The following is a 26,619-nucleotide window of genomic DNA, read 5'->3' on the forward strand; positions in this document are numbered from 1 at the left end:
GACAGCAAGAGTACCTAAGCCAGTGTGTTGGTTCATTCTCATGCTGCCATAAAGAACTGCCCAAGACTGGGTAATTTATAAAGGAAAGAGGTTTAATTGACTCACAGTTTCACATGGCAGGGGAGGCCTCAGGAAACTTAGCATCATGGTGGAAGGGGAAGCAAACATGCTCTTCTTCACAGGATGGCAGGAAGGAGAAGTGCTGAGCAAAGAGGGAAAAACCACTTATAAAACCATCAGATCTCTTGAGAACTCAATATCCTGAGAACAGCAGCATGGGTATAACTGCCCCCATGATTCATTTACCCACTGGATCCCTGCCACAGCATGTGGGGATTATGGGAACTGTAATTCAAGATAAAATTTGGGTAGGGACACAGCAAAACCATATAAGCTAGCTGCCAGCCTTGAGTAACCTCTTCTTTTTACACCAGATAGATATTCATATGTTACCATTTTCTACATGTGCCATCATGTGAAGATTAGGGAGCACTACCTTAGAGGTACATACTGTACATGATGAAACTGGGACCCCAGAGATGCCCCAGTAAATGAAATTATAGGAATAGAACTTAAGTGTGCTAACTACTTTCCTGGTACTTTTAGTATTCGTCTAAAATTGCATTAACTCTTTAATATGCTTGGCATATCATTTACTACTACATTTATGCCTCTAAACAAACAATATTTATTTAGTTTACAACTGGATACTTGAGACAATCTGGAATAAGGTTCACGTGTAATCATAAATATTACATTTGAATTGCTTCCTATATGTTCAGTTGGCATCTATTTAAGAGCAAACATCTGCCACATGTGTTGGTAGTTAACCTAAGAATGATCCAATCTTAAATTTATACTGTTTTCTTCATTCTAAAAATAGAATCGTACACAGCAGTTTTTGTTTTGTCTTAAAGCTTTTAGCTCTGTAATAAACAGTTCTTTTTTTTTTTTTTTTTTTGGTATAGCACAACTACTTGAAAATTATTTTTTTCTAACCTATTTAACCAACCTTGGGAAAAAGTGGAAAGTTACTCATCTTAGGAGCTGTTCTTTTGAGTACTGTCTTAGACTACTGACAGTTCAAGTAAGAGTCTTTCCTCAATTATGTAGTAATTTTTTTCAGTCCATTACTATATACATTTCCTTTTTACCTATTCATCCAACTCATTTAATGAAATGTCTTGTTATAAAATATACATTGTACAATAGTATATGATAAAATACACTTCAGAAGATGAGGTAATTTAAGTACTTTATATGACACAAATAAAGATAAGATGGCAATCATGGAAGGAAAAGGCACTAAATATGGTTTAAAGATAGTTTGGAATTTAAACCAATGGAGCACACCTTCTAGCCTCCCAGGTTGACCTTCAATCTTTGGGGGAAAAAAAATCCAAAAATTATGTTCTTAAAAAAAAAAAAAAACCTGTAAAAATGTTAGAAAGCAAGAAGAGTTTTCTTGGTGGCCCCAAAATTGTAAGGAGTCCCAAAAGACAAAAGGAAGTTGGGATCAGATTGAAGGAAGAAGCCAAGTTAAACTCAGTCAGAAGAAGACTACTGAAAAGGTAGGTGCAGTCTCTGGATATTCCAAGCTTAGAGTCAGCAGATACTAAAAAAGAAGGCAGCCTTGGGGTAACTGTGGAGCCCTCTTCGGAGTATCACTGATGGTGTAACAGGACAGTTTAGCCCTTATAATCTTATCCCATTTGGACCAAATTACAGCCAGCAGAGGTGTCTACTCTCAAGTGAGAACAATAAGTAGAAGTACTGGAAGCAAAGAAGCAAGACAGAGCTCCAAATGTTTCTAATATTCAGAAGAAAGTCCCTCCTGTTGCCCAGAAGACTAATTATTTGCACCCTCCACTTGATTTCAGATAAGCACTGCAGTAGACAGAGATAAACGTGAAGTATTTAAAGGCAGATGAATAACCCAGCCAAAAATAATTACCCAACAGTTTAGCAAAATAAACACTTTGAAAAAGGCACTATAGTGGGCTGAATACTGGCCCTGAAAAATGTCAATTTCTAATCCCTGGAAATTGTAAATGGTACTTCATATGGAAAAAGGATCTTTGCAGATGTGATTAAATTATGGGTCTTGAGATTCAGGGATTATCTTGGATTATCCACAAGTGTCCTTATAAGAAAAAGCTAGAGGACATTTTGACACAGACAGAAGAGGAAAAGACAATGTAACCACAGAGGCATTGATTGGAGTGGTGTGCCAGAAGCTAAGGAATGGTGGCAGCCACCGCAAGCTGGAAGAGGCAAGAAGTAGATTCTTTCCTAAAGCCTCCAGAAGGAGTGTGGTCATGGTCCTGCCAACACCTTGATTTCAGTTTAGTGATACTGATTTCAGATTTCTGGCTCCCAGAACTGTGAGAGGCTCAAATGATCCTCCCACCTCAGCATCCCAAGTAGCTGGAACTATAGGTGCATGCTACCACACTGAGCCAATTTTTTATTTTTATTTTTGTAGAGAGAGAGTTTTACTATGTTGCCCAGGCTGGTTGAAACTGAGTTGTTAATTCAGAACTCTCCCACAAAGATAGATTCTAGCCCGGATGACTTCAGTGGTAAATTCTATCAAACACTTAATATTGTTTTTGAAAACAGAAGAAGAGGGAAGACTTCCAACTTACTTCACAAAAACGGTAGAATCCTGATACCAAACTTGACAAAGACATTGCCAGAAGAGAAAATCACAGATGAATATCTCTCATGAACATAAATATGAAAATCTTTAACCAAGCATCTGTTTTGAGTCAATAGGGCCCTTTCCCCTCAAAAGATAGGTTGAAGTCCTAACCCCTGGTACCTGTGAATGTGATCTTATTTGTAAGTAGGGTCTTTGCAGATGAGGTTAAGATGAGATCACACTGGATGAGAGTGGGCCCTAATCCATTGACTGATACCTTATAAGAAGGGGGAAATTTGGATACAGACAGCCACAGAGGAAGAACACCATGTGACAATGGAGGCAGAGATTGGAGTGATGCCACCATAAGCCAAAGAATGCTACGGATTACCAGCAACTACCAGAAGCTAGAAAGAGGCAAGGAAGGAGCATTCCCTAAAATCTTCAGACAGAGCATGGCCCTATGGACACCTTGATTTCAGATTTAGCCTGCACAACTATGAGAAAATAAATTTCTGTTGTTTTAAGACATCCAATTTGTAGTACTTTGTTACAGCAGAATTGGGAAACTAGTGCAGCCTCTAAGGCAAATACAGAGTATTGTAAATTTGACTGTATTTTTGTATGAAACTTCTGTATGACAAAGGAACTGCAAACCAAATTCAAAGACAGACTAGGAGCATATGTTTGCCATATATGTAATAAAAGAGCAGCATCTACAAAATATAAAGAACTCCCACTGTATTAGTCTGTTTTCATGCTGCTGGTAAAGACATACCAGAGACTGGTTATAAAGAAGAGGTTTAATGGACTCACAGTTCTGCATGGCTGGGGAGGCCTCACAATCATGGCAGAAGGCAAAAGGCATATCTTACATGGAGGCAGGCAAAGAGAATGAGAATCAAATGAAAGGGGTTTCCCCTTATAAAACCATCAGAACTCGTGAGACTTATTCACTACCACGAGAACAGTAGGGGAGAAACCGCCCACATGATTCAGTTATCTCCCACTGGGTCCCTCCCACAACACATGGGAATTATGGGAGCTGCAATTCAAAATGAGATTTGGGTGGGAACACAGCCAAACTGTATCACCTACAAACCAATAAAAAGAATAATAGGCATTTCACTGAATTAAAAATGCAAGTGGTTAACACATGTGAAAAGATCTTTTTAACCACACTCATAATCTAGAGATAGAAAATAAAATAAGACCATTTGCATTGTATATTCTGCAAAAGCTTTTTAAAAAAATGCATATTGAGGTGTTTTGTGGGGGGTTGGGGAGATTGGTGCTGTTCATTGTTGGTTGGGGTATTTGAGAGATGCTCATATACTACTGTTGAGAGTACAACTGGTATAGATATTGTAGAGTCTCCATAGCTAACGGACAGAAATCCTCTCACATATGCACAGTGAAGGATGACAAGGGCTTTTACTTAGCATTGCAATGCATTTGTTTAAAAAACAAAGGAAACAACCTAAATGTCCGACAGTAACAGAATAAATTCTGATACCTATATTACTTTGTGACAGCAAAATTTAAAAAATTATAGTCAGATCAAATGTACTGATGTGGCAAGATGTCTGAAGATATTTTTAAGTGAGTCGAAAAAGCAATATACAGAACAATATCTACAGTGTTTCAGTGTGTTTAGAAATAAAGCTATTTCTGTTTGACAGACTGTCCCTGATTTATGACATGGTTCAACTTAATGTTTTTCAGTTTTATGATGGTGCTAAAATGATACCTATTTATGTATGAAGTATATTCCTCTACTTACGATGGGGCCACATCAAGATAAGCCTATCGTAAGTCCAAAACTCACTTTAGACCTAATGGTGTTTTCAACTTACAATGGGTTTATCTAGATATAGCCCCATCATAAATTAAGGAGCATCTGTATGTATAAATAGCTTTAACTTCATTGAAAGATACCTAGAAGGATACACCTAAACATTACAGCACTGGTTAGACTAATAAGGAGTGACCTGTGTTGTTCATGAGGGGCTTTTATTTTGATATCTTTTGTTGCATCTGTTGTGATGATGCATTCAGATATTTTATACATTTTAAAAATATAAACAACACTTTTACAGCAGCTGTGCTCCTTCAGGTTTGGAGCATTTAAGCAATCTAAAGTTTGGCATTTAGAAAGTCATCTCGTCTCTCTCTGTGTGTGTGTGTGTGTGTGTGTGTGTGTGTGTGTGTAAATTTTATTTGTAAGTGTTTGCAGAAGAATTGCAAGAACAGCAGAAAGAACCCCCAGTTAGCTTCGCTCAAGTTCCCTATTTGCTGACATTTTACACACTTGCTTTCTCTTTGTCTCAGCCATTATCTTTATTCTTTTTCTGAGCCATTTGAGAGAGTTAGACTTCTCATCACTATGTATTTCCCCAAAGAAGCAACACTCTCCTACCAACACTCTAAATTTTCTGGTATGTATTTCCCCAAAAGAAGTACACTGCTACTTGAATATACATAAAAAACAGTTTTATGCATTCTAAACACTCAGTTGTATATACGGTTCTACAACTCGCTTTCCCCACCCCCCACACTCCTCTCCAAAATGCAGTTATTCACATGAAGAAATTACCATTGATAAAACATGATGCTGTAATCCATAGGACCCATTCAGTTTCCCCACCTCTCTCTTTTTCCTTTCTGGTCCAAGGTTTCATCAAGGATCATGGCTCCATTTACTTGTGTCTCTTCAGTTTTCTTCAGCCTGGAATATTATCCAGGCTTTGTCTTTCAAGACCTTGACAGCTTTAAAGAATAAGGCCTTTGTGTAGGATGTCCTTCAGTCTAGGTCCATTTGATGTTTCCTCATGTCCAGACTCAGGCCAAGCAGTATTGGCAGGAATACCACAGACATGATACTGTGCTCTTCTCCTTGCATCAGTCAGAAGGCACATGGGGGTGACCTGCCCTACTACTGCTCACGTTAACCTTGATCGCAGGTCAAGTTTGTGTCTAAGTTTCTCCACTGCAAAGTTACTATTTTTTTCTTTGTAATTGATATGTAGTTTATGGGGAGATCCTCTGAGACTGCCAGTTCCTCATCAGACCTGCACGCATAACCCTTAGTGTTCATTTGTGATTCCTGCCTGAGTCAGCTACCACTATAATGGTTGTCAGGTGGTGATTTTTCTGTTTCCATTATCCTTCTTGGTTGTTCTTTGGCACTCTACCATTTAAAAAAGAGCTTTCCCTTCTATTTATTTAATTTGTGTGGTCTCATGGCTTCCTATTTTAGTAACAGATTACAACACATTGAATATCACTATTTATTTGATGTTCACATTGTCTTATATTTGGCCAATGGGAACACATTAGGGTGGCTTCTGTGTCATTTCGACTTGCTCCCATCATTCTTTTTGCACTTCTTTACTGTGGTAGGCTGAATAATAGTCTCCCAAAGATGTTCACATTGTAATCCCACAAACCACCCCCAGATGGGCCAATGTAATCACAAGGTTGTTTTATAAGGGTCAGATGTGCACATCTTCATCTCTGCTTTCTCTGACCCTACTGCCTAATAACCCGTGGTAAGGAAGCAAAGGGTCAGAGAGAAAAATAATGAAGATGCCACACTGCTGGCCTTAAAGATGGAAGAACGGCCATGAACTTCTTAACATCATAAATGTTCTTTTCTTTTCACTTCTTTCTCTATTTTGTCTATTGTTATGATGAGATCCAAGCATTTTCTCCCTTGTATGGATTTTTCATAAGCTACAAACTAAGCTACGTTTTTTAATTACTATTTTCCCCCTAACTTCTTGAATTTGAACATGATTTCATTTTTAGTTAGCCTACAGATGGAGGCAACTGGTTTCCACTTTTACTGGAGCCACTTTAGTAAAAAATAGTGTGCTTTTTGTAAATTTTGTGATAAAACTTTGCTAGGAAGCTTATAAAGACTCAAATTAAGGTTTACAAATTACCTTGGTGATTATAGTTACAGGTCCTGCAGTCTGACAATATCAGTGTTTAAGGTAGTTTCAGTAACAAGGGTAAAATAGGTAGGTACCTGGGCTATCACTTGCATCAATTGTTATTGTAATTCTGTACTCCCAGGATTACAGCCCATGTTCATTGGTATCAAACTGATCAAGTTGGTATGTTGATCCATAACTTCTTTAAATGAAGGTCCCGAGGGTTTTGTTTGAAGAGAGGCATCTTGAAAGTGAGAAATTAGTTAATAGTACAAATTTTAGATTCAGCCAAACCAAGGTTCAAATTCTAGGAATGACACTTCTTAGCTGGCAGCTGTGAGCAAGTCACTTAATTTCTCTAAACTTAAGTTACTTTATTTTTAAAATACAGAAATTTTAGTTATTTTATTTCTAAAATTGGGATGATATAAGTTTATAAGGATTAAATGAGAGTATGGAAATAAATGCTATACGTGTAATAAATGTTCAGTAAATGGCAGCTGTTATTAACAAGAATTTTAGTTGCCTAGAGTAACTTATTACAGTGCAAATGAACTCTGATGATCATCTCAATAGTTAAGCATTTCTTTTTTTTTTTTTTTTTTTTTTTTTGTGATGGAGTCTGTCGCCCAGGCTGGAGTGCAGTGGCGCCACCTCGGGTTGCTTCCAGATTCCACTAGGTTCAAGCAATTCTCCTGCCTCAGCCTCCCAAGTAGCTGGGATTACATGCGCCCACCACCATGCCCAGCTAATTTTTGTATTTTAGTAGAGAAGGGGTTTCACCACGTTGACCAGGTTGGGCTCTGACTCCTGAAATCAAGTGTTCCTCCTGCCTCCACCTCCACCTCCCAAAGTGCTGGAATTACAGGCACGAGCCATTGCACCCGGCCCTTAAGCATCATTTTTTACTGATTTCTCCATCAATGGGCTGAAGTTATTTTCCATTCTGTGCATTCTTTGTTTCTTTCAAGAAATTTTAAAGTATACATGGGGTTAATCAGATTGTATTTTAATTTTACATATTTATGTTACATTTAGTAAAATATCCAGCAAATAGTGCATATTAATGTTGATACTGAAATGGTGTTTTTAAATGTTCCATGTCAGTGTTCTTTCTGTATTCAAAATTATGTCAAAGATGCAGTGTTTCTTAAAACAGTGATAGGGTTTTTGCTGTGAGTAGGCAATGTAGTCAAGCCACAATTAGTTTGACACCAAGGTGGTTATCATATCATTACTTTAGATTGTAATTTAACTTCAGTGATAATTACTTCTGCCAGTTTTAGTAGTTGCTATTGTAATAAGAGTTTTAAAAGGAGAAAAGTGTATTCAAATGTATGCTTTTATTATTAAACATTTATGTCAGGTGGATATTCTATAGAGATGTAATCTTGACTCAGTTGTTAGAAAACAGATAAAATAGGAAATATAAGATCTCTGTTTCAATAAGACTGGCCAGATTATTATTATTTCACCATAATGGCAACATCTGCCAGGGAAATTAAAACAAAATTTCCTCCCTAAGGAGATTCTGCCTGCTCCAACTAAAGCTGTGTATATACAGGGAATGCCAGGAAATTCTGACATATTGTTGGAGCAAACACTTCAAAAATATCTTGTGTTTTTTCTGTTTTAGCAACTTCACTGTGTGGTGGTTGGAAGTGAAAATGCCAAACGATATTTTGAAGCAGTTCAAGGATCTAAAGAGCATCAAGGAGAGCTTTTTGGGATCCATAACCTCTTCAAATTTAGGTCCCAAGGGTCTTGTCTTACGAAGGACATCCTGGAGGTGTGAACTTCTTCTCTGACCTTTTCAATAATATTTTAAATACAGTTTTTCTTCCTCAGGAAATTTGAAATACAATTGCTGTTGCCTTTTCAGAGAAGCTTTCGGTTTTCTTTATCAAAAATGCCTTGGAATTTTTACTTTTAGAGAATAAGAAATGAATTATTGTACCTCTAAACTAAGATTTTCCCATGCATAATTACAAATAATGCACACACACAAATGTATATACTGGGTAGTATGAACTCCAAGGCCATTTTAAATAGGCAGAGAGAAGTTTATAGTTTTGAAAACAGCTGCTGAAGTCAGGAACTAAAAAAAGAGGTTTTCCTAAATAAACAAAAATATAAAATGTGTTTTGATTAAAAGTTACCAAATACTCCCTGAGATGTACTCTCATGTCTCATGGAGATTTTTGTTTTCTGTTCCCAATAAAAATTCCACACCAATATGTTAAACTCTCCCTGTTGTGTTCATCCTTAGCATACAGATGTTTCTTATTCTTCAAACAAAATATTTTATATCCTTTCTTAAAAAAATCTTTAAGTTCTTTTGTATACCAGAATACTAAGGATATTAACCTATTTTCTAATTGATATTCGTATACGTATCATAAAATCCTGGAGTATCATCTTTTTCAACCTCCTCATGGTATAGATGAGGAAACTGAGTCTTAGAGAACTTCAGGATATTTCTCTTGACTTCCAGGACTTTGTAGTAAAATCTTAATGTACTTCATTTATTCAGTAAGTACCATAAAGACAGTTCAAGGAGCAATTGGTTCCTGTCTTTGAGGAACTTAAACCATCTTGACCGGAGGTGGAAGAGAACGTTAACATAATAACCACGTAATGTCAGGAATTGTATGCTGAACAAGTTAAGCAGTAGACCATGGATGGCTGGGGGAGAGGAAGGTATATATTATTTGAATCCTATAAATATTGTTACTGTTATACAATTTCTGATGTATACTGCTGAGTTTCTATTTTATAGTAACTATATTTGATTCTGAATTCAGTGGCCCATTTGGAGTCCTACTTTTTGGATTTTTTTCCCCTTGCTTTTTAAATACGCTGTTTCTTTCATGAATTTGTTCTTTCCAGTTTCCCTTTTCATATCAATAACTTTGTTTGCCCTCCAGCTCCCAAACCCAGCTGCTACCTCCATCTCAGATTACTACTTGACATGCCTATATTGATGTTAAAGTCATTGTCTATAAAAATATTAGCATTACATTATTTATCGTGTTTTCTGTCATATATGACATAGTTATCTGTTTTTATCAGAATAACCACCTATTTCTTTGTTAAACAAGTGTTATATAAGACATATCAGGATGACAGGTTATTAAGCAGAAGAAGTTCTCGTTTATCATGCCACTGCACTCCAGCCTGGGGAACAAAGCAAGAGTCCGTCTCAAAAAAAAAAAAAAAAAAAAGTTCTCTTGTTCACTGGTCATTCTAAGAATATCTTGTTTCACCTTCAGAAGTGTTTATTAATGACAGGACCATCCATGTCTTACATTTTCTTTTTTAAAAATATCTCTAAGTTCTTTAATATACCAGAACACTAAGAATATTAACCTATTTTCTAATTGATATTAATAAGGGGTGACAAGGCCATCCATGTCCTACATTTTTCTTGCTAGGCATATCATTGGCACTTGATTATTAAGTTAAATTTTGAATTAAAATTACTCATTTGTCATCAATTAGAATGTAAACTTATTCAGAGTTGGTTAGATTCATGCTGCTTTGGGCCAAAAGGTGCTTCTAAATATTATTAGCCCCATATAATGGGAGTACCTATCATAAAGTAAAAGGAGTATTTCACTTAATGTGAGACATTTTTAATTTTTAAGGTTGTGTAAAATCTCTTTTAAAATGTTTTAAGATGTAAAAATTTGAATATTTACACTTATAATCTTATGATTTCTGGGCAATTTCATTCTGTTTTGCATTGACTTTCCATTATCTATATTATGGTTTCTCTTCAAAGATAGATATTGAGAGTTCCTTTTACAAGTATTTGTTGAGCATCTGCTAAATGTCAGGTACTGTTCATAGAGCTTTGCATACGTAAAAGAACAAAATAGACAAAATGATCCTGTCTGCCAGAAGTCTGCATTCTATATGGGGAGACAAATGATTAACAGAATAAATAAGTGAAATATAGAATGTATTATGATAGGTTCTAAGGATAAAAAATAGAACAGGGAAGGGAAATAGAAATTGTCAAGGAAGAGGCATTGCAGTTTTAGATGGGGTAGCCAAGGAAGCCCTCACTCTGAAGGCTGCATTTGAGTATTCAAAGAGGTGAGAGAGGAAGATGTATTTTAGACAGGAGAAACAAATGCAGAGGTCCTGAGGGAGGAACATGCCCCATGTGATCTCCAATGTCAGGGAGGCCAGCGTGGTTAGAGTGGGTTCAGCAAGAGAGCAAGAGATGGAGCCAGAGAGATGACAGAGAGCCAGACCATGCAGGAACTTTGACTTTTACCTGAATGAGACAAAAAGCAATTAGAGGGTTCTGCACAGAAAGATGACATAGTCTGATTTATATTAGCTTGACTTACTATTGAAAACTAAACTATAGAAGTACAAGGACAGAAGCAAGAAGCCAGTTAGGAGCATACTGCAGTAATCCAGCTGAGAGATGATGTTGGCTTGAGCCAGGGTGATTGTGATGGGTGGCATGAGAAGTGGCTGGATGCTGTATATATTATCCAGGTGGCATTGACAGGATTTGCTGATGGGTCAGATACAGGGTATGAGAAAAAGAGTTAAGGATGGCTCCAAGGTGTTTGGCCTGAACAACTTAAGACTGGAGTGGCCGTTTTTCTATAATAAAGGAGTTTCAACAGCTTTAAGATTTCTAGTACTGCCACTTTCACCTGTTGTAGCCATTTAGCTTCTGTTACAGAGATAAATGGTAGCCTGGGAATGAGGCTTCCCATCCCATTGCTGTAATAGCCTCCAGGCATGGAGAATAAAGGACTTGCAGCAATTCAGAAACTATCATTCCCTAGAATTCCATAGGGGAGATTCTCACTCATTGCCCGGGATACCAGGTGGCTGGAACCACGCCATTAGTATGTCTGTGTATTCCTAAGTTGGGCATTTGTAACTCTAGTGATGGTAGTATTATTTCTCCTTGCTCTATCAACAAATATAGCCTTAAAAAGAGAATTGATTTCCTTTTGAGGAGAATTTAATATTCTAGAATCTAGGCCATTAGAACTTCTGCTAAATGATACACCAGAAGCTTTAAAGTCCAAATACTTTCCCAAAAGATAGCAAACCTGTTATATAACTAGAATATTGTTTTAGTTTCATATTGGGGTGGACCTTTTCATTTTGATGTCTCCTACACCTAAGGGGTATTTTTAAATGAATATGAACAATAAATATAGTAACAATATAGGCTAGAATATCAAGTTCCCAATATTCAACATTGTGGTGTTTGAAATGTTAATATATCGTTACCATAATTATTGTATGGGAATGGTTGTTATGGATATCATACTGGGTAAATATTTCACATTTCTTCACTCCCCCTCTCCCCACTAGTACTTTTAATGAAGTTGGCTGGAAAGTATTAGTTTTCTGTGTCTGTAAAAGTAAACTTTAACACAAGAATTAAGAGTATTTTTTAAATGTTATATAAACGTTTATATATGGGTTTCTTAATTAGCAATTTGAAAAATAACATTAACAATGCTAAAGCAAGCTGCATGCAATTTTTCTTTCTTAACTCCAAGAATAGCATGCATTGCTGTTGTTTTTCTGATTGTTGCTACCCCCTGTGTTGCATACCTATTTGCATTCTTTCTTACTGACATAGAGAGAAGGCCAAGTGGAAGCAGGGGTCATGACAGCCACAACATGGTTGAAAGAGGGACCTCCAGCACACAAAGTAGAAATGGTATGTAATATTTGAACCTGTAGCCTACAACACCTAGAAAACATGTACTGTGACAATTTTGTTTCTTTTCCTTTTTCCTTAATTTTATGACCTGTAAAAAAAAAAATTAAGAGTCAAGGACACAAAGCCAGAGGACTATGGATAAAATTAATAATTAAGGCTGATTTAACATTCATATTATAAGAACAAATTCAGGAGCAGTTCAGGCATTTACAGCTAAACTGAATTTTAACTACACCAAACTGTAAATCCAGTACCACCTAGAAAACTAACCCATCCCAAATAAATAATTTATGACTAAATGGTAAGTTAAATGGAAAAATCACCATCAATGTGTATTTAAAATTATTGAACCCAAATATCAAAATTATTCTCTAACTGAAAGCAGATATTTGATTCCTTAATTTTGTGATCTTTTTAGTAGCTTGTTATCTCATGTACCACCAAATCTTTATTTCATCATAAGGCCATCTTAAAGGTAAAAAACATGTGTGGAAGGTTTTTTTGTTATTGTTGCTGGTTTTTTCTTGTCTGTTTTTAGAGTCTTAACTATCAATTTATACCAGTCCAATGACTTTAAATTGGGGATGAAATTTTTATAAATTTAGAGAAATATATGAATCTCAAATATTGGCAAAAGTATTATCAGATGATACTTTCTGCAATATTTTACTAGTAGAGCCTCAGTTTTAGAAAACTAGGATATATTTAACTCTGATTAATGTGAAAAAGTTACATATTGAATTTAAATTTGTAGCAAATTTTACTTCAAAATTCTTTATTTCTGGTGATCAAGATCCTATTGGCCTTTTTAATCAATTAGAACAGTTTTCTAGTCGTGAATTCTTTACCTTGTTAACTCCTGTAATCTGTCTTATTCTTAAAGCATGATTGGAAGTATCTGCTAGATGACAGTAAACTCCAGTAATTCTTAAGCAGTAAGTTGTATGCTTTTCACTTTCGAGGCCAGAATTATGTGTCCTTGCATCTTAGAAGCCAAACACCCCACTTTGTGTTTTTCTTCAAAATACTTTGATTATATGGTACTCTAGTTTAAACTTTTTTATTTTGGAACAATATTCAACGTGGAAAGAGAAAAGACTACTAGACTATGATATTAAACCCTTTACATTTGTTTATTAAATGTTGTACTTTTAGAAAATATTAAGTGATATATTTGTACCTAAATTACCTGCCCAAAGTTGAGTACTTTTCAGTTGATTCCATATTATATCTTGAGGTTTTCTGATGTTTTTGTCATTGTTTCTTCTATAGCCTAGAGAGCCTGACTGTCAGGAATGCAGAGGTCCAGAACAAGCTGCAGAGCCACTGGCAAAGGAAGCATGTGATCTCTGCAGCGACTTCAGTGATGAAGAGCCAGTGGGAGCCACAGGAGTAAAGACTGCCAAAAACAAAGCACCCGATTCAAGTAAAGCTTCCAGCTCTCCAGGACAGCTTACCTTACTCCAGTGTGGTTTCTCGAAATTGCTTGAAACAAAATGTAAAGCAGTTGAGGATAGTGATGGAAATACTGCCTCTGATGATGAAAGTTCTGATGAGCAGCCCACATGCCTTTCAACAGAAGCCAAAGATGCTGGTTGTGAGAAAAATCAGGACTCTCTTGGTACTTCAAAACATCAGAAATTAGATAACATCCTAAATCCAAAAGAAAAGCATGTTTTTTATAAAAGTGAGAAGATTTTAGAACAGAATATTTCTTCCAAGTCTGATGAGAAAAAAATTAAAAATACAGATAAACATTGCATTTTACAGAATGTCACAGAATCAGAAGATGGTGATGTCATCTGTCCTGCACAATACACAACTGAGAGATTCCCCGACAATAGTATAAGGTTTAAGCCACCCTTGGAGGGATCTGAGGATTCTGAAACAGAACACTCTGTAAAAACAAGAAATAATGATAATGATCGAAACACTGATGACAAAAGAAATGGAATAATTTCAAAAAAGTTAAGTCCTGAGAACACAACCCTGAAATCTATTGTGAAAAGAAAAGGCACCAGTGATATCAGTGATGAATCTGATGACATTGAAATTTCTTTCAAGTCAAGAGTAAGAAAGAGAGCTAGTTCATTGAGGTTTAAGAGAATAAAAGAAACCAAAAAAGAACTTCACAATTCTCCCAAAACAATGAACAAAACAAACCAAGTGTATGCAGCAAATGAGGATCATAACTCTCAGTTTATTGATGATTATTCATCCTCAGATGAGAGTTTATCCGTCAGCCACTTCAGTTTCTCTAAACAGAGCCACAGATCAAGAACTATAAGAGACAGAACCAGTTTTTCTTCAAAATTGCCTAGCCATAATAAGAAAAATAGCACTTTTATTCCAAGAAAACCAATGAAATGTTCAAATGAGAAAGTTGTCAATCAAGAGCAGTCGTATGAATCAATGGATAAATTTTTAGGTAACTAAAGACACATTCTCAAAACTTTAAAAAGTATATTTGTTTTATCGAATAGTTCTGTGAGACGCTTTGAATTAACTTGTAAAACAGCCCTACAATCAAGATGCTGCATTGAGGCACAAATAAGGAAGGGTTGGGTAGCAGGATAAATGGGAGACCACATATAGGTCAAGATAGAGAATGTTGCCATCTACCCCGGGACCCCCTGCGTGTGCCCATCTAAATCACAGCTCCTCTGCCCCCATAAATACCAATTATTCTAGCTTCTATAGTAATTACTTATTTACCTTTATATGGTTTTATCACCAAATGTGCATCCCTAGGTGAATTAATCTGTTTTCACGCTGCTGATAAAGACATACTTGAGACTGAAGAAAAAGGGGTTTAATGGATTCACAGTTCCACGTGGCTAGGGAGGCCTCACAATCATGGCGGAAGGCAATGAGGAGCAAGTCATGTCTTACATGGATGGTGGCAGGAAAAGAGAGAGAGCTTGTAGAGGGGAACTCCTCTTTATAACACCATCAGATCTCATGAGACTTATTCACTATCACGAGAACAGCATGGGAAAGACTTGCCCCCATGATTCAGTTACCTCCCACCAGGTCCCTCCCATGACACATGGGGATTGTGGGAGCTACAATTCAAGATGAGATTTGAGTGGGGACACAGCCAAACCATATCACTGGATATTATGGTTCAGTCTCATCCATTTTGTAAAAATATTATATAGTCTTTTTTAATCTACAGGAATCCTCATCCCTTTCATTGCCTTACAGGGTAACTATGGAAGTACCTGGACCATCTCTTACAGAGTTTCCCTCAGTTTGCATTTTGCTAATTGTATCCTCTCCATGCAGTTAAACATGTTCTTCTGTCTTCTGTATTACCTGCAAAAGAGCAGTTGGTTCCTGAGACTGGATCAGACTCAGGTTCAGTTCCTTTGGCAAGATAAAAGTTAGTGTTTAACAAGACTATAGTAGGCACAAAATGTTTATTCTCTCTCTTCATGATCCTAGCAGCCATTGATACTTAATACCTATACTTATTTATTCATTCAGATTAGCAAAATATTTTCTATTTCTCTGAATTTCAGTTTCATTTATTTAGAATTCTTTTGTAAAGAGGTACTTCACTACTTCCCTTCATTATTTCTTACCCAGTGGCACAGTTCATATGGGAGAGACAGGAAAAATACTAATTGCTTTATTTACCAGTTTTTAGTATAATAAAAACTAAATGTGTCTATATGCCATAAGGATGACTCATTCTTTTCTTAGTAATTGATTCAAACACATTTAGTGGGTCTCAATTTATTGCAATTAATAATATTATTAAGGCTCCATTGTCCTATCTGTGAATAGAGGGGCATCTCTGACATGAATATTTTGGTTCCTGAAGCCTTTTGGCATGCTGCTAGTCGTTTTGGAAGCTTCCTTGTAGTCTAGTCTTATAAGATGTTCCAGGAACATCTCATACATGTTCTGTCCCAGACCTACAATCAGTCATTATTCCAAGAAGTCTTGGTTTCTTTTAGAGAGAAAGTGTGTTTCAAGACCACAGTCTGGTGCTAGTAATGATCATTGCTGCTGTTGACTTGGTTATTTTTGGGCCCTTTCAGTGGCCAGATTGTGTGTGTGTGTGTGTGTGTGTGTGTGTGTGTGTGTATTTATATTTATACACATATATGTGTATGTATACATATATTTGTGATATATATTTTTATATATGTATGTACACATATATGTGATGATAAAATACCTTGAGGTTAGACTTCCATATTTGTATTGATACTTAATTTGAGAGTATAGAGCTCTTATTTAGCCTCTTTATTATATGTGAATACCATTTCTACAATATTGATAATTCTGGTTCTCAAGCATATAGGGAATAATTTACTTCTAATGCCCCATGGTTGCTAATTTGCTTTATCCCATATTACACAAAGAATAAAATAGCAGTACTACCACCATTTGATTGCTGGCAACATTTAGGGTTTATCTGTTTTTGCCTCTGCTCTCCCTTTTCTTCCATTTTTAAAACGGATATACTATGTCTTCATTGTCAAAGATACAGGCATTGCATTATATACTGCTCCCCTCTTAGACTTCACTTACTGTTGGTCCACAGGTAACTACACATTTCATGCTCCCCATCAGTCCTTAATGTCAGTGTTCCTCTCATCGTTCTGGTTGTCTGAATCTTACTGTCTAGTAGATTGCTCAAGAAGTGTTCATGAGAATAATATTCCCTGAGATTCTTGCAATAACAGTTTTGTGCCCTTATACCTAAAAGTCAGTTTTGCTGGATGTAAAATACTTGGCTCACATTGTCTTCTTGAGCGTCTTAAATATGTAGCTTTGTTTTCTTCTGGCATAAAGTGTGGCATTATATGTTCTTTTTTTTTTCCTCTCCCTGGATGCCCAGGGGATTTTTTTCTTTTCATTGTTGTCCAATAATTTTACTAGCTTGTGTCTTCATGTTGGTTATCCTGGGTCCATATTCTGATATACACAGGGTTGTTTTCACTCGAATTTTATTTTGGGAAAGACTCGCTTGTACTAGTGTTTTTAGTTACTTGTTCTATTCCTTTGGTTTGGCTTTCTTCTTCAGGGACTTCTTTTCAGATGTTCAGTCTTCTTTGCCTATCTTCAGTTTTTGTCACATTCTCTCAAATCTTTATCTGTTCATTTCGTTTTGCTTTTTTAAAATGTTGTTTTGGTTCTCTTAAGGCTTATCTGTTGTGTTTATTCCCACTTATGTTCCTTCTAGTTTAGTCTTCATTTTTGAAATTAAAAAAAAAAATTTCTAAGTCTTTCCTAAGTTCTTATCACTCATTTCTGAGTTCCTCTAATTCTGATTTACGTTGTTGATTCATGTCTTTTTCTGTTTTGTGAGCACATCTTTCTAGCACATTTTCATTGAAGGGATATTACTCTGCGTGTTCTCTTTTTTCTCACAATAATTTTTTTGAGATTTGACCCTGCTGCTTTTCCCTTGGTCATTTTTATATGAAATTATTTCCCCTGAATTTTACAAATGAAGCAGAGCTTAGGAAATCTTTTCTCACTTCACAGAGATCCATATGTTATTTCCATGTAGAGTGCTGCACTGTGTTGGGCTTTCCTCTCGCTCTCTCTCCCTTGCTTTGCTCTAGGTCTTTTGTTGCCCTCATCCTTGTTCTTCCTATCCTACTTATTTTGATTCTCTCCCAGCAGTTTTTCCTCTTTATTGGGCCCTGACCTGGGTGGGAGCCCTGGTGGGTCAGTTTGGGGAATTCTAGTGGTTGGCCTGCTCCAGCCCCTCCAGGCCTTCTTACTGTGTCCCCCCTGCACCCTCTCAGCATTGAAGAGCAGGAAACCTTCCTGGATTCAGCTGCTGTTCTCCAGCTGGCCCCTTGTGCTTTCCGGTGAATACCTGTTGGCAGTTCTGGGGTCTCCTGTTCTTAGGTCTGTCAGGCACCTTGTTGTTTCCTTCTTTCACACAGATACTGAAACCATGCAGAGTTCATAGCTAGTGGAGATTTTCCCCACCTGCTTGTACTTTAGGTGTCATGAGGGTATCTTGTTATCTAATTTTGTTGTAAATGTCCACGGACTTTTGGTTTTGCTGTCTAGTTGTTGTCTGTTTTTGTGTACAGGTTCAAAGATTCTCCTGCTTCTGCTGTTACCACCCTCTGCCCAGAATCTGTATGGTGATTTTAAGAGTTAGCATTGACTTCACAAGTGTCTGACTTATTCCCCAAAAATTATATGAAGGAAGCTGAGATATAAGCAAGGACATTTTGCTATAGAAATCTTAATTGTTGTGTTTGATTATGTACAAATGAGGCTTTCTTTGTGGCTATTACCATTCTCATTTAAGAGTTAATTATGATTTATATCTTGGTGTCATTGTAAATAAGTACTGAATTATCCTTTGGTTGGTGGGCTACAGTTAGATTTTAGGTTTGAGGAATTATTGCATAAACTTTTTTGAATAATCAGCTCAGTTTTTTGTTTGTTTTTACTGTGCAAAAGGTGTCAGTAGTTAGTTTGGAACTAATGCTGTTTTGAATAATGGATAACGTGTCATCAAAATTAAGAAACATCTGAGTAAATTTTCTGCCGTGAAGGTTTTGAAACTATGTGTCATATATAGTACCTGGTATTCTGAAATTAAGGAGAGTGTTATGCTAGTTACTGTCTCATCATATTATTTAACGACGTCTTGTGTTTGCATGATTGGCAATTTCTGATTGAAGAGGTTCGGGACTAAAACAGCACAAGTGTTGAAGGTTATACCTGAGGTTCATTGCCAGAGCTGTTGGAGGGAGCTTTTACAGGCCTCGCTTCTAGCTTTCTCTTTTATGATCACAATTCAAAAGTGAATTATAGGTGCCTAGAAGCAAAGCAATAAAAATTGTAGCCATTTTTTAAACCTCTTTCAGATAAAAGCCATGAGTTAATTTTTTTCATTTCCTAAAAAGCTCTCATCTTGACATTCTCTGGGCATATGTACAAAAAAGACAAAATCCAAACAGTAAAACTGAGCAAAGCCAATCAAACGAAACTCCCTGGTCATAAACCCCATGCTCTCATTCCATCACTGTAATCAAGTACATGTTTAAAGGAACAGATAAGGTTAGTTTCATTCTTTAAATTAGTGAACTTTTTTTTTTTTTTTTAAATTAACAAAACATTCATAGAGAGGACCCTCCTCAACCCTGACTTTTCTTTTGGCCAAAACCTCCATTTCAGGTTTAAAGATTGTTACCTATCAGTAGTTCTCATCTCACATTGATGAGAAGGAAAAGTCATTTCCAAGGTAACCTAGACTAACATATTTGAACTCTCTTTTCAATATTTTTCCTAAAGAATATTGTGATGTTGATGTTTCTCTTGAGTATTAAAAATAAGAATAATGTGTTTTTATGGAACCATATTGCTTTATACTTGATATATCAATTAATAAACATAAATTACCTCCTAGATGGCGTTCAGGAAGTGGCTTATATTCACTCAAACCAGAATGTGATTGGATCGAGCAAAGCTGAAAATCACATGAGCCGATGGGCAGCACATGACGTATTTGAGTTGAAGCAGTTTTCTCAGCTGCCTGCTAACATAGCTGTTTGCAGTTCTAAGGTAAGAAAAATATAGGGTAGTATCATCTTTAGTTACCTTATTTTTCACAGAAGTTACTCAATAGAATCTTCCCTAAGTACTCCCTCAAAAGTAGCAACAAAAACTGTAAGTGACATACAAATAAGTGTAAAAATCAGAACACCATTTGGGAACTGTAGTCATTGAAGATGTTTTAGATTAAACAACAAATTTGTACCCAAATACCTAATCATGTTGAGTTGCTTAATAGTTTCCCTCAATAAAAATTGGCCAGTACTCCCAAAATGAAAAGGAATCTGAGGGAATCATGTAGTTCAATCAGAACCAAAACCATTTCTGCTCATAATGGAAAAAGGAAAGTGTGTGATTAGTTTGCTCCACAATTTTTCACCTAAAATGAAGACCCACACAGAAAACTCATTTCATATAGAATTTATATTTTTAGCAAAAGGATTTTTATACTGTTAAAAGTCATAAATACTTCCTATGGGCTCTTCCCACTTAAAATTGCTGTTGTGATATTTTTGTTTATATGTAGTCGCTTTCATCAAAGGTTTTTAAAAAATATTTTCTTGTGTTTGGCTTATTATTCTTTATTATTTTCTAAGAGCTAAGTGCCTCAGGAGTAATTTTACTATCACTTTATGGGCAAGAGTTCAGAATGCATACTGTATATAATACCAATATTTTATTTCAACTTAGTGCTATTATACTTTTAAGAATGAAGGTGAGGGTAGAATTCCTCTGAACTATCAAGGGAATTAATTTATTCATACCTCACTGGTTTGACAAAGGAATTAAATTACCTTAACAATAAAACCAGAGTACAAAATGAAATTTAGAACCAGAGAAAATATAAATTAAACTGAAAGTTTAAGACAGGGAGAAAGTTAGAATGCAAATGCATAGAACATAATATGTTCTACCCAGATATTATATTAAAATGGCTAATTTTATTGACTTTTCTGGTAGAAAAACAAAGGAGGTAAGCTGTCTATGTAGTGATATCTCAGCTAGTGCATGTGGAAATGTGTGTGGGCAGTTTGGGTGGTCACAATGACTGAATGCCTAGCTGGCATTAATGTCTGGAAGCCAGGGATTCCAAATGGCTATCCTGGACAGGGGACTGGGTTGAGGGAGCCAATGGGGAGGCACTCCCATATGCAAAGAATTGTTCTGCCCAAAATGCCATAACACCCTGCTGAGAAAGGCTGAGTGAAATGTTTGCCCTTAAGGAAAAAGAAAAAAATAACACTGGTTCTAGGAGAAGCAAAGCTTTTCCTAGCACTCACTTTGAAGGAAATGTGTCACTTGGGGTTTTTTGGGGACCACAGAACGATATAGTGAACAGTCAGTTGTCTTATAATATCCCTAGAATAAATCTAATAACAGACTTTGAAAAGCTATCCTTTCTAGCATTTTTCAATGTAATCCATAGGCCCAGTGCCAAACTACAACTCGTGAAAGCATTCTTTCATGACCCAAATATGCTTTTTATACTCATCTTCTCATTTGATCCAGGAATGTACCATCTCTCAACCAACACTTTAAACAGCATTTCTACAGTTTGACTGCCTTGTATGTGCCATCTGAAAAAGGCAGGCAGAATTATGTTGGGTTTTCCAGAAACTTGCTTTGTTAGGATAAAGAGTATATCAGAATCTTTTGAACAGGTAGCTAATTTTTTATTAGGTTTTTTTTTTAAACTGCCCTTTTTTAAAACCATGTCCTTCTCCATACAAACAAATTTTAATGTGAAAGGTCAGATAATTTGGCAATAATGAAATAACTGGATATACTGGTCATTAGCTTATCTAAATATTTATCAGAGAAGAAATTTACAAGCATATAATTTCTGCAACAATTGACCTGAGAAGCAACCTGTTTCTTAAGCAAAGTTATAAAAACGAAAATGCTGGAAACACAGTTGGCCTGTGAGCTCTTTCAGTCCAAATATTTTTGAGGTGGACAACACAATCTCATTAGAAACCTTGACTCTTCACAGTGATTTTCAGAGGGAGGGGCATCTCTTGCTAGGAAACAAATTGGAATATCTACTCCCTGGGGGTTATAATATACCCTTCGAGGCCATCTATCTCCCTCATCACACATACACCAACTTAATATAAACCCTTTTCAGAGAAGATAAAGAAATTAGCTGTTGAATGACTACATTGTGGTGAAGTTTTAAAGCCACTAAATGGGAGGTCCATTCCCATGGCACCATTGCTAGCAGCCCAAACACAGTCTGCAGAAACTCGTTTCAGTGGCTGACTTCAGTCAGTAATTGATACAGCAAAATTTCATTCTAACATTTCAAAGCTGTCTCACAGAATTTCTGAGAAAAAAGTGTTCCCAATCACTGATTTCATCATATCGCGTCAATATTACTTCAGCACCTTTAATGAGGAAATCATTGAAACACACTCATCATCTTTGGCTAGAGAGATTTATGTTACTCAGAGATTTTGCAGCTGGTGTGGCAGTGGGTGGCAATAGTGAATTTGCAGTTTTGAAAAAAATTAAAAAGTTATGAGAAAAAAAGAGAATAAACAAAGGGAAAGGGAAATGAAGCAAGAACAAAAGAGACTCAGTCATAGTGTTAGAAAATACATGCAAACTTCTTGATCCTGAAGTCTCCAAAAAACCTCAGACCTCCCACCGATATTACAGTATCTTTCATCTGGGACTCAATCTAGAATCTTTTCGGTTCCTGGTAATTCCTCTGAGTGCTTCATGTCTGTCATCACAGTTTTATTAAAGAACTTTACTTGTGTTTGGAAAGATTGTGTGCATGCATGTGTGTCTGTAGCCAGTTGCAGACGTGTTGTCTCAGTAAGAAAATAAATCCTGTTTGTTTTATGAAATCAGTTCACAAATAACAGTTGCCACAGTATACCAGTATTTCAGTTTCTAAAGAATACCATAGAGTCTGAATTAGAACCTTTAACTAGATTGCAAAGGAATATACTAAATTGAAAACTTGTAAAAGAGAAGTAATAAACACCATAATCCTAGATAAGATCCTGTGGTCTTTCAGAGTTTTTCATATACAGTAATTATTTGATGTACAGTAATTATTGATAACCAAAATGAGAAAAACTGAATCTACTCTTCAAATTCAACCATGTATCTTAAAAAGGAGTAAAATGTACTGTTTTCAGTGTTTCCTTTGGTTTCTTACAGTTTATAATTTTATAAATTAACTTTATAGAACATATTTTATAGATGTCCTGTCTCTCCTAACATAAATTTTGAATTATACCATTGTTATTTGATAGTACAAATTGTGTAGAGTAATATGCAAAATAAGAACACATTTTGCCTAAAATTGTATTTTGATATTTTAGAACCATTTCTGAAAACAGCTCATTTTAACAAGACGAGATGTCTGATAACAGAAGAGAAAACCTGTCTGACTTAGGTTTAAGCTCAGGCCAAAAAGAAATGTTTTAAGCATTTGAAGGAACTGATACCTTTATTAGAGTTCATCTGTTCTTTTACTATATGAAAGTATGTCATGGAGCTGAACTGTACCTGTTTGTGATGTGATACGTGCTTTTCTCAGTCAACTGCACGTTTTCAACTTAAGTTTACATAAAATTTGCTGAAAAGAAATGTACAAAGACAGCCTTCAATTAAGGATTAATCACTATGGCAACTGAGATGTGGTGACTGAAGGGGGAGGATGTATTCTCCCCTCAGTTTCCTGCCAGCTGTCATAGTCAACCTCTGCTGCCTGAATCCAAGCCAAAATATAGACTGTGACCAACTCTAAGAAACTATATCTGTATTTTTATAAATTGGTACAAGTATCAGACTATAAAAGAAGACTTAATCCCTTGAATTGGATGACAGACACTTGGCACTCTTGCGAGTGTTTGACAGAGAAATAACGGGTCGCTTTGTAGTAAAACCTGGATTAATAGTAAGCCCCTCTTTATGTTATTGCAGTGTGGTGTAAATGGGAGAACTAAGCATGCTGTCAGCCTGGGGTGGGAGGTAGCGTGGGGAAGTGTCTTTTATATAACCAGTGCAGGTTTAAGCACTGTTCAGAATACTGTAAATACAAAATATTGTGTTAGTAAGAACTTCTCTTTCTTCTATTTGTATTAGATTGGCATTCTGTAGATTACTTAAAGAAAGGATTTCTGTGAGCTACGGTGGGTTTGATTGCAGTATGTTTATACAGCTTTTGGAGTCAGCAAGGAGGGATGGACTGTTTACAGTGAGCAGACTTTGGGGAGATAGAGCATTCCATTATCCTGTTTTTCAGGATAATGAATGGCATGATGCTTTAAAGTAATTGTTCACAAATGGCTGGTTTACAAAGTAGTCCAGTAAGCAAGGTTTATGGTTTCAGCATGTAACTCTTACTGGGTGGGATATTTCATCGTCTTATCATTTTTCTTTTTGTAGCTAGACATTAATTTTATGGCATTTGTATCAGAAAGTTATCCTTTAAAATAATTTTAGTAGGAATCAAGATTTTAAAATATGTGTATGTATATATGAAATTATGTGACTGGTATTGACACGAAAAAGGCTTTTGTGTTTCTACGCCTAGAACTAGGATTGATTGTAGATAGCATTCTGATTCAGAAGATAATATGTCATTTGAGTAGAAAATACCTGCTACTTAGAGGAAGGAGAATCCAGTTTTTAAACTATAAACATAGAGACCTATACCCCTGCTAGCTGGAGGCTACGAGAAGCTGTGGCATCTTTCCGCACAGTGATGATACCAGGATTCATGGACTAATGTAACTGATGAGCTAATGTGTGCAAAACATATTCAACACCTTGCAAGAAAGGCATTGAAATTACTAAAAAAAGTACATTTTTATTATTGTAATTATGATTATTGCTTACCAATAGGGGTTATGCGTAAATAAGTCTCTGCAATAGCCTGCTATTATTTTTGTTGCTAATAGTACTCATAATAGAATATTTTAGACTACCTTAAAAAAAATCTAGTCCAGTCCTTTAATTTTATGTGAAGTACCTGCCTTGAACTGTGGCTGATTTCTAATGAAAAATGCTATAGAGAAAAATGTTTTTGAAAGGAATTATAAGCTAATTTAAAAATGGACTGGGAGTGACAGAAATGATCTTTGCTTGTTAGGAAGTAGTTTGATTCCAACTCTTCTCGTAGCTGGTCACTGTTCCAATTGTATAGAAAATAGCTATAAGTCTTCTTTGAACAGTTTCTCTGTTGAGAATAGTCACAAGATCTAAATAGTTAAAAAATAGTATTTCTTCAAATAATGCAAGGTAATGTTATAAAAATTTAGGAATAGAGGCCTCATTCAACTCTGACTGACTCTACCTAGTGAATTAAAGAATGTTACCCACTTAACAGCCCTTTTCAAATTCTATTTTATCCCTCTCTGAAAACCATCAATTGGACATGGCCACCTAGTGGAAACACATATTGCCTTGTCATCTGAAAATCCTACCTCTGTCTTAGGAATTCTGAATTTTTATAGGTGAATAAAGCAAAATTACGAGTTAAAGGAATTACAGTATTTTAGAATTTGAAGGATTCTTGAAGACTGTTTAACCCAAACATCTCATTTTCCTAAATTTTAAAAATAAAAGGATAAGTAACTACCTACAGGCCCCAGGGCTCAACAATGGCAGGAGGCTTACATCCCTGTGGTCTTTGACCCTTTCGTGTTTTCTTGTGCTTTTCTCTCAATTCCTTTGGTGTCTACTTTGTTCTGGCGATTTCAATTTTACTTTTCCAATATGACAAACCAGTCTTTTAATTTTTCAAGATAACTTGTCTGTGAAGAATTACCTTCACTTTAGCAGTTACACAAAAACCTCACATGGATTGAATGTATCCTTCCTTTAAGATATATATACATATGTATATATAAAACATATATATAATACATATAACATATATAATGTATATATGTTATATATAACACATACAAATATGTACATCTCTAACATGTATATGGATAGATAATGTATATATAATATACATGTTATATATGTTATGTAATGTATATTATATACATGTTATATATGTATAAATATATATTATATGTATATATATGTAATACATACATGTGTAAACTACAATAGCTATGTAGTTTTTAGTTTTTTCTCCTTAAGCTTTTTTTCTACCTGGAATAACCTTCAGCCTTATATTTCTGATCCCCCAAATCTCCACATCTCTCTCCCATTCAAGATCTACCTCAAATGCGTCCTCTTTTCCACAGAGTCTGCCCTAGTTCTTCCCTCAGCTGGAAATAAGAAGCCTTCCTCTTACACTCTTTCTGCATCAGCCAGTAGTACTTTCTGTGTCCTGTGCTTATTCTAAAGTATGACTTTCAAATTTTTTATTATGGTTATATACATATCTCTCTTTTCTAATAAACTCTGAATTTTGAAATAGTAAGATACTTCTGATTCATCTTTGATAACCTAACATAATCTTACATATAATTAATACTTTATGAATAAATACTTCTGGGATAAAGTCAGGTTTTCAGTTTTTGTCAGGGTACAGTGAACCCCACCTTTATGTTCTAAGAATTTTAAAGATGATTTATTCCATGAACAACTTTCATAGTTTCTCTGGAAATTATCTGGAGATGACATTGTTCATTGTTCATTGATTAACCAGATTACGAACATAGTTAATCAGTCAGGGGAATGATCTCTTTCTCTCAGTGAGAAGTGTTTTCAGGTTTGCCTGGCAATCATGGTGTTGGATGGATTAACTTATCCTACACCTCCAGCCATATCAACTCCTATCTGATGTTCCACTCCAA

The 26,619-nt window shown here is 35.8% G+C and overlaps 1 protein-coding gene across 7 annotated transcripts in view; it reads left to right on the plus strand.

Annotated features, from left to right (window-relative positions):
* ERCC6L2 (ERCC excision repair 6 like 2) overlaps nt 1–26,619 on the plus strand; it is a 167,254-nt gene that overhangs the window by 86,107 nt on the left and 54,528 nt on the right. For 5 of the 7 annotated variants that reach the window (XR_008509835.2, XM_054520289.2, XM_024252413.3 and 2 more), the window contains 4 exons: nt 8,219–8,371; nt 12,212–12,292; nt 13,568–14,723; nt 19,695–19,849. Coding sequence is in view for 6 of the 7 variants with exons in the window: in XM_054520289.2 (XP_054376264.2) it covers nt 8,219–8,371; nt 12,212–12,292; nt 13,568–14,723; nt 19,695–19,849 (1,545 nt within the window). In the remaining variant the exon portion in view is untranslated. Of the gene's footprint in view, nt 1–8,218; nt 8,372–12,211; nt 12,293–13,567; nt 14,724–19,694; nt 19,850–24,526; nt 25,333–26,619 lie in introns of those variants that run through there. The other 2 variants (XM_054520290.2, XM_054520287.2) reach the window with 2 other exon arrangements.

This window comes from Pongo abelii, chromosome 13, assembly GCF_028885655.2.
Source record: "Pongo abelii isolate AG06213 chromosome 13, NHGRI_mPonAbe1-v2.0_pri, whole genome shotgun sequence".
Taxonomy (NCBI): domain Eukaryota; kingdom Metazoa; phylum Chordata; class Mammalia; order Primates; family Hominidae; genus Pongo; species Pongo abelii.